Below are 13,322 nucleotides of genomic sequence, written 5' to 3'. Positions count from 1 at the left end.
GAGCAAAAGAATTGCAAGTAGAAAAGGTGAAACAAAAGGAAAGAGCACTTAAATCACGAGTTATTGCATCGCCATGACACGTCGTCCTTAATTGGTCACTTCTCCTTGTCTATCTACATAGATTCTAGAAGGTCCACTCTCATTATTTGATCATTAACGAAACCTAGAATTGATCCAACTGTTGCCATTATAGACACATACTTGTTTGGACCAACATTTAGTTTCACATTCGAGTTCGAGGACAACTTGATTCCTTGTCGCTTGCAATTGTGAATGTGGGAGGTGATGGACGAAGTTATGGCGATGACTCAAACAAGAAATGTGGATCCCATTGTTTGCCAGGTGAAGGGTGACACTCTCCCTCCTATCCTCCCCAACAAAAGAGGCATCACCTTCATTATTGTTCCCTCGAGACACCCTTGCACTCGAGTTTGAGGACAACTTAATTCCTTGTTGTCTACAATCGTGAATGTGGGAGTTGATGAATGAAGTTATGGTACTAACTCAAACAAGAAAAACAAATCCCATTGTTTGCCGAGTAGAGATTGGCAATCTCCCTCTTGTCGTCTCCATCAAACTAGCCATCACATTCATTAATGTTATCTTGAGACACCCATCGTGGATACTTTATTATATGATTATTATTTTTAAAAACATTAAAAGGACATATGCTTGAGGAGTCTCACACAACACAATACAATGATTAGTAAAATATTCATATTGATTTACAGTAAAAGTGAAGCTTTTGTGAACTATGTTAATATGGAGCGTCCTTTTATCTGGTTATAATTTGAAAATCACCAATTTTCTTTTCGTTTTAATTCGTAAAAGCAGTTTTACAGTTTCTAACTTATTATCTATTTGTTTAATTTGAGAATTAGCAAATTTGTAATTTGAAAAGAGGAATATATAGCAATCTGTTCTGTATGCAAGAGGCAAGATACGCAAGATTGTATGAAAGATGGATACCGAGACGGAGAAGAACATAGAAATTGAGATGGAGAAGAAGAAAAACGAAAATGAAAATGAAAGTGCAGGAGATTACAAATTTCCCATCTGGATGCCGTTCAGGCGGAAGTTCACTCCAGATGGCTCCTTTTTCGCACCCGGCAACGCAGAACGGGAACTTCTAGCCAAACAGGTCTCTTCTGACTCTTTCTCTTGTTTACATTCTTTCACTATAATGTTTAAATCCTAGTAGTTATCGATCACGTCATGTGAGTTGCCGTTAATTCCCGTTTATCACCTCCGCCAAATTTCGGGAAAACTTTTTTGTGTTAATTTGCAGTCTTATGCCACGAGCTCGATTTTAACATAATAATCTATCAGTGCTTGCCTTTATTTGGGGTTCGCCCAACAACTTAATATTGTTTGTTCAGTTTCCTCTCCCGGTAGAGGTGGGGATTAGTTTAACAGAGCCTTGTCTAATTCCCAGGCCATGCTAACTAAGTAAATCTGACTCGCATTTGACTTGAAAGTCTAAGTTGTACCATGATTTATTGACTTGGGGTTCAATTGGTTGGTCAAGAGGGGGTGGTGATATTTCTACCGCTAGGGTTCAATTATCTCCAAGCACGTGGTATGTTTAGCCCTCTGAAAGAGTGGGGGCTGTCATGGCCTCGTGACATAGTTCCTTCCTGTAGTGCCAGGGACATTTCCGCCTTGGTTGGTAAAAAAAGTTGAAATGGACCATCCTCGAGATATTCTGGTGGGAGCAGAATATCATTTTCTGTTCATTGCACTATTCTGGTGGAAGGGGTTATCTTTGGAGATAGTTGGATGATCACACATTGAGGAAGAGCCATATAGGGTACTGTAAGATCAACAGACAGTTTCGTTTTTGAAGAAGGTGTTGCCGAGCCACATTAAGTGGAGAAAATATGTTGCTTCGTCTGTTGTAAACTACTGCATTCACATCTGCTCAGAGGTGTAGACTCTAGTTTGCAGCCAGGATAGAAATTTTAGAAAGAAAGAAGGAAATTATTGTAAAAATCCAAAGAATAGACAAACCATATTTTTATCCATCGGATGAACAGAAAATACATTCTTTAGGTGCAGTAAGCACAATACATAGTAGACCTGTGAATTACAGGTACCAAGATAAAAATAGTAATCTAGTAACAATTGCAGGTCCTTCTAGGCATCTCGCCATCTGGAAATAAATCCATGCCATCAATAAATAAAGTAGAACACTTTTGTGTCAAAATGTCTAAATAGAAATCCTACTGCAGTGATTAATATTATTTCTTCTACTTATTACCTCAGAAATAAGTTACCCACAGTATTCTTATGGCAAATATCGAAATATATTCTACTGCAGCCTTCACAATTAAAACATTGCAGAAAGTAAGTGTAAGGAAATACACTAGCACAAATGCAACCACAATGACACAGTGATTTTTGGACAATCGTTCCCGGAAAAACCCAATGTGGGAAAACTGGTGCAGCAGACGAGGGTTTTTATCATTCTTCAACCAATTCTCTTGTACAAATTACAGCCAACAAAATAGGAATGAGAAATTTTATAGACACTTCTTGACCAAGTTTTACCCTAGGTGAAGCATTTCTTCTTCCTTGGAATCCTTCTGATCCTCTTTGTGTCAAATTGCTCTCCTAGGCTCTGCGTCAAGCTGCCCACGCAAACTCTGTGTCAAACTGCCTTTGTGTTGCCTCTTTCTACGTCACCCTGTTCTTGCTCTGCGTCTTGCTGCCTTGCACTCTCTGAATGTGCTGATGCCCTCTCTCCCTTTCTCACCTGCAACTTTCCCTCTGATTCAGTTTTCTCTTGCTGAACTTCGACCAGTGAGAAAATCGATCATACTCAGGTAATTGAGTATCTGCCTCTGGTTTGTTCTCCAAGTGCCTAGAGTTTCTTCTTATAATCCTCTCGTTATCATTCAAAGGCCCATATTAGATTCTAATCAATGGTTAGGATCATTTGACTTGATCTCTACCTTCTTCTAGAAGTTCCATCCATAGTTTAGATTAATATCCATTATTTTTTTAATTTCTTAAGTTTAGAATTAGGGTTCCATTAAAAATAATTAATTATTTTAATAAATCTGTTTGTGAGTGGAATTTCCCAAAATGATTTCTGAGTATTGGAGAATGCATGTGTCTAAGCCTTCCTCCAAATTTTGAGGCTTAGAGCACATCCGATGCTATCCCAAATCAACACTTCCTCTTAGCGAGAAATGTGCTCTAACAATATACTGGTATTGCATACTGCTCTCACTCTGAAGCATTGTCCTTTGTGCTTCTAATGTCTGACATGTTGTCCACCAACTATTGCGATGCCGCTGCAACTGTACTACTGCCTTTGACATTGCCATTGCCAATGCTACATCTGTACTACAACTCCCTCTGAATGTCTGCGTTTGTGCTGCTGCTGGCACTGCCATTGCCACTGCCAACTGTCTTTGCACTGCAAACTGCTGCTGCTATTGAAATGGTTTTTCAGCCATACCCATCAGCTCTCTAAACTGAGTGAACTTAGCTCTTCCGAGGACTTTCGTGAGTATATCGGCCACTTTTTCTCCTATGGGGACATACTGTAGCTGTACTGCCCCACGTCGAACACAGTCTCTGATAAAGTGACAACAGATATCTATATGTTTCGATCGATCATGAAATACTGAATTCTCAGAGAGTTTGATACAACTCTGATTATCATAGTAAACCTTGGTCGCTCCCATCGTTTTTCTAAATAAGTTCACAAGTAATTTTCTGAGCCATATGGCTTCGCACATAGCTGTGATGGTTGCCATATATTCTGCTTCTGTTGAGCTTAGTGCGACCGATTTCTGATTCTTGCTACACCAAGATATCATCCTTGATCCAACACTGAAGCAGTTCCCTGAGGTACTTTTTTGGTCTACTGAATTACCTGCCCAATCTGCAATAGTGAACCCATTCAAACTGACGTCCTCCCCTCTGGAGTACTTCAACCCATATCCGATTGTTCCACGTACATACCTAGTGCCTTGTTGCTGCCTAGTGCATCCTTTTTGGTTCCACCATGAACCGACTAAGAGTGTTGATAGCAAAACAAATGTTTGGCCTAGTGTTGACCATATACATAAGCGATCCAATGAGCTGCCTGTACAAGGTGGGATCTACTTCCTTGTCTTCTGATGCATCTATTTTCTTCCAGTTGGTGATCATGGGAGTAGCCATGGGTCGACAATCTTGCATTCTGAATCTCTTCAAAATTTCTGTGGCGTCCCTTCCTTGTCTAAGGAAGATCTCCCCATTCTTTTGCCAAACTTCCAACCCCAGAAAATAATGCATCAATCCCAAGTCCTTTATGTCGAGTTTGGCTTCAAGATTCTTCTTGCAATATTGGATGAGCTTGGATGACCCAGTTAGGAAGAGGTCATCTACATACAATACCACAATGAGTGGCTCATTCTCTACCAACAAATAGTAGAGATTGGGATCAACATCACTCTTGACAATCCCAACTTTGCAAGTAACTATCAATTTGACCATACCATGCTTTGAGTGCCTGCTTGAGCCCATACAGGGCTTTCTTTAACCTGTAAACATGAGTTTTCTTCTCATGAGTTTCAAAGCCTTCGGGCTGTTCTATATACACCTCCTCTTCTATCACTCCATTCAAGAATGCTGTCTTGACATCCATCTGGTGAAGCTCCCATCCCATTTGAGTTGCTAGGGATATAACAGATCTGATAGAGGTGTATTGAGCAACTTGAGTGAAGGTCTCTTTATAGTCTATTCCTTCTTTTTGATCATACTCTTTTGCCACGAACCTTGCCTTGTACTTCTCTATACTGCCGTCTACAACATACTTGATCTTGTAGATCCATTGTGATCCTACAACTGATCTATCTTCTGGTCTAGGTACTACTTCCTAGACATCATTTGTCATGATGGAGTTGTATTCTTCCACCATGGCATCCACCCATACTTGGTGTTGAATAGCTTCCTGAAAGCTAGAGGGTTCTTCAACCTGAGCTACCAATGCTTGGTATCTATCTGGTTGTCTACGCTGCCTCTTCTCGGCTCTAGGAGCTCCAACAAACTCCTCTACATCCCTCAGTGTCTGCCGTACTTCTTTGCTGGTTCTACCACTGGTGGTGGGAGGCTCAACCAACTCTTCCTCCTGATCCTGTCGTTCCGTCTGTTGAGAATCATTTGCATTTCCTCCTTCTGAGGAGATACTGGTGCTGGTCACTGTACTTGATCTAGGTGTATGTCCTCCTGCCTGTCCTTCTTGCTACCCCTGCTGCTCTTGGACTAACGGAACATCTCCTGATTGATCTTCTGCAGGCATCTCACGAGATTTCCTGAAAGCTCTGTCTTCCATGAACTTTGCATCCTGTCTTACTACAATCTTCTTGCTGCCAGGAATGTAGATTCTATATGCCTATGAGGTCTTGCTGTATCCTACAAGATACCCCTTTTTTGTAGTCTGATCCAGTTTACTGCCCTTTTCGTTTGGATTGTGACAATAAGCCACACTTTCGAATATCTTGAGATGACTGACTTCCAACTTCTTCCCTGTGAAAACTCTTTCGGGCGTTCTCTTCCCCAATGCTCTATGAGGAGTTCTATTTTGGATATATACTGTTGTGTTGCAAGCTTCTGTCCATAGATACTTAGGTAGATCCTGATCATACAACATAGCTTTGGCTGCCCCAACAATAGTTCTGTTTTTCTGTTCTGCTACTCCATTCTACTTCGGATTATATGGAACTATCCACTCTCTTTTTATGCCTTCCTTTGCGTAGAAATCTGTGAAGTCTTTGTCTGTATATTCTCCACCATTATCTGAACGCAATACCTTTATCTTTTTTCCTGTCATATTTTCAACAAGAGTTTTAAACTCTCTGAAATGATTAAAGACCTCATACTTGGTCTTTAGGAAATAGATCCAGGTTTTTCGAGAGTGATCATCGATAAATGTGACGAAGTATTCACCACCACTAAGAGCCCTTATGGACATAAGACCGCAGATATCCGAGTGTATTAATGCTAATACACATTCTACTCTATTGTTACCTCTGGAAAAAGCTGCTTTAGCGTACTTTCCTAGCACACATCCTCTGGTACTAAGGACTGGTACCCGTGTAACAGTCTCTCTGAGCATCCTTAGTGCTCCATGGTGTAAGTGCCTCATTTGCCTGTGCCATAATTCATTTCACTCCTTCTCACCATTACAATTGCTGCCTATTAGTGCCATTGGTGATTCGAGCTGCAACCTATACAACTTATTTTTTTTTGACAATAACGGTTATGTTTTTTATTTAGGGCGGCAAACTGGCTGCCACAGGCTCTTACATTGCAGCTCTGACAGAGAAAGGAATCTCAATGTTGGCTGTTTTGACGTGCTTTCAGCAAGATCGTGTGACAGAGCACCGAGCAGGATCGTTACAATTTAGGATAAAAGATCAGATTCATTACAATTTAAGATAATACCAGGATATGAACAGTTCAGGATCAGAAATTGTTCCTTTCGCCCAGAAGATTGACCCGCAGATGGTGTACCGCAAGGAAGAGTGCCGGGCAATGGTCATAGCAGCGCCCTAGTCCAGAGTTCCTTGGTCATTCCCTGGACAAGCAAAACAAAGCGGCCCGCTGGTGATGATGATTCCGCCATTACTTTGAAGAGAATGCTTGTGGAATGAAGAAGCTATAGCGCCCAAGATTGCAACCCTCAGAAATACAATTCGAATTGCCGCCTTTCGGAGATGAAACCTTTGAGGCAGGTGAGAACGGTGATCAGATGTGAGAACAGAGCAGATTCTTATCTGGGTCTGATAGGACATCTTGGAGTTCGATTGTAGACGCTTTGAACCTGAGGCTCGGACAGGAGACAGAGTCCATTGACGGAAGACTGATTGAAGATGATATAGGCCTGAGATCATAAGATTAAGCGAATGATAATGCCCTGAGGAGAGGTCCCGGAGATCAGAGGAGAGAGGATAAGAGGATTAACCCTTGGCTCAGCTAGGAACAGATATCCGATCAACAGAAACATTAGGGAATGAAACAGGAGGATTCCGCTGAGTTGACCACCAGAGATCTTCGATTACAGAGGGAGCCGAGATTGGCTTCCATGTCGGCTTGAGAGTTGAGCTTTCGTAATATGTGATAGAACGAAATTTTCCTGAACTTAGGCAATAAGAGCTGGATTTTTTTGATAACAGTGGCTAAGTGAACCTGGTGGGGAGACTTATGAGAGGTCATCGCCTGGATTATGATTCTAGAATCTCCAAATACACAGAGAGAGAGGATATTTCGATTGATCAACAGATTCAGCCCCTGCCATAGAGCGAGAGCCTCCGCTCTGTTATTGGTTTCGATGCCCAGACCCCAATGGAACCGTATTTCCGTTGAACCTCCAGGACTCAGAAGAACCCCACCACTGCCAGCAAGCCCAGGGTTTCCTTTAGAAGCCCCATCGAAGAATAAACAGTGATCATTTAGGGCTGATCTCCACTTGATGAATTCCAGTTCCTCCAGCCTAATCTCCCAGTTGGCATGGGCAAGTGCAGGAGGAATGGACCTTTCCTTCAGATTCGGAACCAGATCTTGAAGCCATTGCTCCTCTTCAGTGACCAATCTCATTTCATTTCTTGAAGTAGTATTGGCTTCCAAAGCCTCGCCTAGAAGAGCTTTGATTTTGGAAATAACCCTTGCAGAATTGCAACTTTCTCCTCTGAAAATTCTATTATTTCTCTCTAACCACAGCTTCCAGCAGATAAACTTAGGGATCCACATCCAACTTGTCTTGAGAAGGTGTTTTTTTTTCAGGCAAAAGGGAGATAGGCTGGCCCAGTTTCGGAGAAGAGAAGAAATGCTGTTTGGGAAATCAAAATTTGCTGGTAACCTCAGGACTCCCCTCCAGACTACCTGTGCAAAAGGACAAAGCAACAGCAGATGATTGACATTTTCTTCAGCAGACAAGCAAAGGGGGCATCTGGAAGGCCCTTCCATCCCTCTTCTTCTCAAATTATCTCTGGTGAGGATGCTATTGTGCGCAACAGTCCAACAGAAAAAGTCAATTTTGGGGAGAGAGGGGAAATCCCATATAAACTTCCATTGAGTTGGGTCAGGAGGAGCATAAGGGACAGCCATCATTCTTTTATAACCTTCAGCAACAGTGTAAGAACCTGAACGGGAGCCCCAGCCTCTTTTGTCTTTAGAGGTGGCCTTTGAAGGAGATTTGCCTTGGAGCAGATCTAGCAGTAGTGAAGCTTCCCCCTGCAACATAAGGGGAACCTCCCCCAGATTCCAACAGTCCCAAAGTCTGTCTGGATCATTCTTCCAAATAGAGATATCCCACAAGGTATGCAAATTGGAGGACTGCAGCCAAGCTTTGATATTATCTAGACCGTCCACTTGATTCAAAGGTTGATCACCGAGGATCGAATCTTCCCAAATTTTGATCTTTCTCCCATTCCCAGGGATCCAGTAAAGATGATGGCTGAAATGCTCCCTAGCAGAGTTGCAAAGATTGAAGATCGGGGAACCTTTTAAGGATCTTGGAGGCTTGTCCAGGCATCTCAAACGTTGCCCTTGGAAGTATTTCTTCCAAATGACTCTTTTGCTCCAACTGGAGTTTCCGGAGACTAAATTCCACAAGATTTTGGATCCCAAAGCAAGATTTTGAACAGCCAAGTTCCGAAGATGGAGGCCGCCTTCCAGAAGAGGTTTCTTAAGAGTCTCCCAGTTCACTAAATGGAGCCTTCTGTCATTGTTGTTTCCACCTTCCCACAGGAATCTTCTCAACAGACTGTCCATTTTGTTGAGAAAGGTTTTAGGGGCCAGGAGAGCAGAGTATTGATATAGAGGCATACTTATAAGAACCGACTTCATAAGAATGATTTTCCCTGCATTATTCAGCCAAGAGGCACCCCAAGATTGGATTCTGTTCTTTAACTTATCTAGCATCGGCATCCAGTGAGCAACTTTAGGCTTGGATTTGAAGATTGGGATCCCGAGATATTTAAAGGACTCCCAGCTTCGAATTCCATCCATTTCTAATAGCCTTGCAATATCAGACAGCTCCTTGTTCGAGCAGTTCCAGCCATAGATTGAGCATTTCCTGTAGTTGATTTTGCTGCCTGAGAGTACCTTGTAAATGTCCAGCTCCTTCTTGAAGGATCTGGCAGAGATTATGCTGGCACCTCCAAGCAACAAAGTGTCGTCGGCGAACTGTGCATGGTTAATGTCCTTCACCTTGTGAGTCGTTCTGAGGCCAGGCAGGATTTGAATCTTCTGATTATGATCAAGCTGGAAACTGAGGACCGAGGCCTGAATAGCATAAAGGAGTGGGGACAAGGGACATCCTTGTCTAAGGCCCCTGGAGGCTTGGAAAAAGTCAGTTGAGCGACCATTGACCAAAGGCGCAATCCATGGCGAGGCAATACAGGCGTTCACCCAGTTTATGAAGGTTGATGAAAAGCCGAGATTCTTCATCACATTGAACAAAAAATCATGTCTCACCCTATCGAATGCGTTAGCCAGATCGAGCTTAATAACCATACCTTTCTCATTTCTTTGGCAGCTGGAGTGGATCGCTTCTTGCACCAGCACAATGTTGTCCAAAATCTTTCTTCCTTTTATGAATCCGCCTTGATTTTCAGGGATGATGGCTGGCAAAATATTCTTTAGTCTGTTGGCGATTATTTTGGAGACCAGCTTGTAGCTTGAATTGCACAAGGATATGGGCCTAAATCTGCTGAAGTCGAAAGCGCCTTTCTCTTTAGGGATCAAGGCTAAAAAGGCTGAATTGATGCCACCGCCCAGCTTAGCACAATTTTGGGACTTTCTGACCATTCTCAATAAGTCTTTTTTGATTGTCGACCAGCAAGTCAAAAGAAACCTGACAGTGAACCCATCAGGGCCTGGGGCTTTATCAGGCTCCATTAAATTCAGAACGTCCTTGATCTCATCCAAGCTGATCGGGGCAGTCAACATAGCATTGTCCGATTCCTTAACGCTCTTGGGAATTAAATCCATTGGGTAGGCCTGAGGATCAATAGGGGTTTCTTCAGGAGCCGAATAAAGGTCTTTGAAGTAGGAATAAGCAGCTTTCTTAATGCCATCGAAGTCCTTAATCACCGTGTTTTGATAATGAATCTCAGAAACTGATTTGAAATGCTTTCTAGCTTCGGCTTGTTTGTGAAAGAAACCAGTGTTTTTATCTCCGGCCTTTAACCATAAATTCCTAGACTTCTGTCTCCAGAATTCTTCCTCCTCCCTGCTAGATCTGTGTACCTCTTTTTGCAGCTCGACTTCTTTTTGGAGATGATTTTGTGTGACAGGGCTCTGCTCCATAGCTATTTGGTGAGCAGCAAGATTGTTGAGAGAATTTTTTTTTTTTGCTGTAGGAGTTTCCAACCGTTTTGCCCACTCCTTGAGACTTCTTTTTAATCCCCTGATTTTCTCTTCCCAAACAAAGAATGGAGAACCATGGACGGGCCTATTCCAAGCTTCAGAAACCACCTCTTGAAATCCGTCTTGCTGAATCCACAAAGGACTGAATCGAAAAGGGATGGGGCCTAGGTTACCATCCAAAGAGAGCTCGAGGAGAATGGGCTTATGGTCAGAAGTGAGATTTGGAAGGATTTTAGAAGAGGCCATAAGACCGCATGTCAGGAAAGAAGAGTGGACTAGGAATCTATCCAGACGGGCAGCAATATGGTTGGGTCCTAATCTTTTGTTGGACCAGGTGAATTTGCCTGAAGAAGGCTTAATATCCTCCAGGTCCCAGCCCAACATAATATCTTCAACCCATTCTCTGGCGGGATCCCGGACAATGGAGCCGCCCTTTTTCTCATCAAGTGCAAGGGTGACATTCAGATCCCCTGCAATGATAATATTTCCTGGATTTTGCTCTGAAAGAAAGGATTGTAGCGAGTTCCAACAAATTTTTTTCTCGCCTGGCAAAACAGGAGCATAGAGATTAAACATACTTACTTGTTGACCAGAATCTTTGTGAAGAAGCTGCGTATACAGCCAGTGGGAGCTGCTTCTTTCTTGAATAAGATCATAAATGGCGTTGTTCCAAAAGGTGGCTATTCCCCCAGAAGCGCCTCTTGCACTAACCGCTCGACCTTGACCTTTTTGCCAAAAAACTTTGCTAGATTGGAGGAGAAGAAGTTCCTCCAGCTTCGTCTCCTGGATGAGGAGGATTTCAGGTGAATATGTTCTCACTATGTCTTTTAAGGCTTCCTCTTTCGACCTGCTGCCTAATCCTCTACAATTCCAGGAGACGTATTTCATTATTTACTGCCTTGAGGGATTGAGGCTCCTGTTGGAGCCCTGTTGCTCTTGCGACCAGATCTGGTATTCATCATTCCTTTGAGGGTTTTTTGAGAGCCTTGGAGGACATCTAGATAGGTTTTTTCCTCTCTCTGCTTCTTCTTGGATTTCCGACCCCTAGTCATTTTGATAGGAGTGACCTGCGAGTTATCAGATTCGGAGTCTCTCTCTTCAGAATCTTCCTCTGATTCGGAGGCGAGACTGATGTGCTCTTCGTTGCCTTCTTTACCCCTATGACCATCATCAACTGGTGGAACCGATGATTCGGCTTCAGTTTCTTTCCCTTGCTTCGACTTATTTCCAGGTTCCTCTTGTGTCTCTATGACATCCACCTTTTCTCCGGAGGGGGATCCATCTTTGGAAGCAGCATTGGCCTTTGGATTAGGTTGTGGCTTCCCCTGCGATGCTGAAGCATTCTGCCCTGGGGCCTTTGGAACAGCCTTTCCCTTTTTAATTTCTTTCCATCCTTCTTCTTCAACCGTGATCCCTGTTGCTGCTTTTGGACAATTTCGCTGAAAGCTCATGACAGGTTCGACATTTAAAAGGCAGCTGCTCGTAATCCAGCTTCTGATAATGCTGCCAATCTCCAACTTTGAGTTTGACCGCTTCTGGTAGGCCGGCTTCCAGGTCGACTTCCACGCAAATTCTGGCGCAGGTATATTGGCCCTTGTGATCGGCTTTGTCAATGAAACGACCCAATCCATTTCCAATCTTCTGCAGGGATTGATAGCTCCAGCAATGTATCGGGAGATTAGGAAGACGGACCCAGACCGGCGCTTCCTTAGGGACATCAACAGAAGGGTCGAAATCAGGGCTCCATTTATTAAGATACAGTCCTTGATTTCCCATAAAATACGGCCCGTTTCGGAACACCAGATCCCGATCTTCTTTGGTTGTAAATTCAAAGATGAAGTAGCCTCGTCCCACAGCGTAGCAGATCACGTTATTTTTTAGCTGAGGTCTCCAGTTTCGCTGAATCCATTCGTCCGTATTTTTTGTGGACGGCCATCGGCCCATAAACTGCCCTACCAGGCCTCTGTCAGCCAGAGCAAGAGCGATTTTGATTGATTGTTCCTCTGGAAGTGCAATCTCAGGTATTTCTTCCAGTTTTTTTATGAACTTCGGCACTTCTGAAAACTGCCGTTTCTTCCCTTGCTGCTTTAACAGATTACGGAAAGCTTCATCAGAAGTTAATGGCGGGGTGGGAGCGGCCTCCCCACCCCCAGGCCCGCTCATTGAAGCTGCTGGTCTCGACGGCGGCTACGATCCTAGGTTAAGCTCCGCAGGCAGAGCAGAACGCGCGCGCAGAGCAGAGAATAATCAACAACCTATACAACTTATTGCTTTGAACCCCAATTTGCTTTTTCTTCTTCTAGCTTGGATGCTTGACATATACCTTCTTTCCTATGAAGTATACATAATATCCCTTGTCCTGTAACTGGGACACTGAAATCAAGTTCATTCCTAATCCTGACACATGCAGAACATTGGCGGCTCGGATGTTGGTCCTTGCTTCCATTTGAAAAATTATGATGCCTCTCCCTACTAGAGTACATTTCGTTCTGTTTCCCATAGTTATTTGGAAGTCCATTTGTTCTTCCTGATAACTCTAGAAATGTTTTCATACTCCAGTCATATGAGTTGAAGCCCCGCTATCAATGTACCAAACATCCGCTGACGCTGAATTTGCTAGGCATGCAAATTCTTCTTCTAATCTGGTAGATAAATCTGAGACACTTTGAGTATCCATATTGTGCCAATTTCTGATGCTAACCTGTCCCAGCAACCGTTGCAGGAAAAACTGCGTCCCACTTGAGACAACCCTCTCATTGAATCTTCTGCTATGTTGTACCTTCTACCACTGATAAATTTCGATTGGAAAGACTTACCTCTCTGTTCACTCACTCAGAGAGAGTTTTTCCAAGAAATCCAATCTCCTTGGCTTGAACCGCACAATCCTCTAGGAGATTTAAATTTCTGCCCTTGCAAGAATTTCGAATTCTCTTCTCCTTTGAACGCTGGGTCCT

The 13,322-nt window shown here is 43.1% G+C and overlaps 1 protein-coding gene across 1 annotated transcript in view; it reads left to right on the top strand.

Annotated features, from left to right (window-relative positions):
* The first annotated feature begins 882 nt into the window (after positions 1-882).
* Positions 883-13,322, top strand: part of LOC149211546 (uncharacterized) — a 195,373-nt gene continuing 182,933 nt past the window's right edge. The window contains exon 1 of the mRNA XM_089391527.1: positions 883-1,141. Coding sequence (XP_089247653.1) covers positions 962-1,141 — 180 coding nt within the window. The 5' untranslated portion in view covers positions 883-961. The remainder of the gene's footprint in view (positions 1,142-13,322) is intronic.

This window comes from Pinus tabuliformis, chromosome 1_1 (assembly GCF_031772625.1).
Source record: "Pinus tabuliformis cultivar Carrire ecotype Pingquan chromosome 1_1, CPIR1, whole genome shotgun sequence".
Taxonomy (NCBI): Eukaryota; Viridiplantae; Streptophyta; class Pinopsida; order Pinales; family Pinaceae; genus Pinus; species Pinus tabuliformis.
This window is presented reverse-complemented; position numbering and strand designations above follow the sequence as displayed.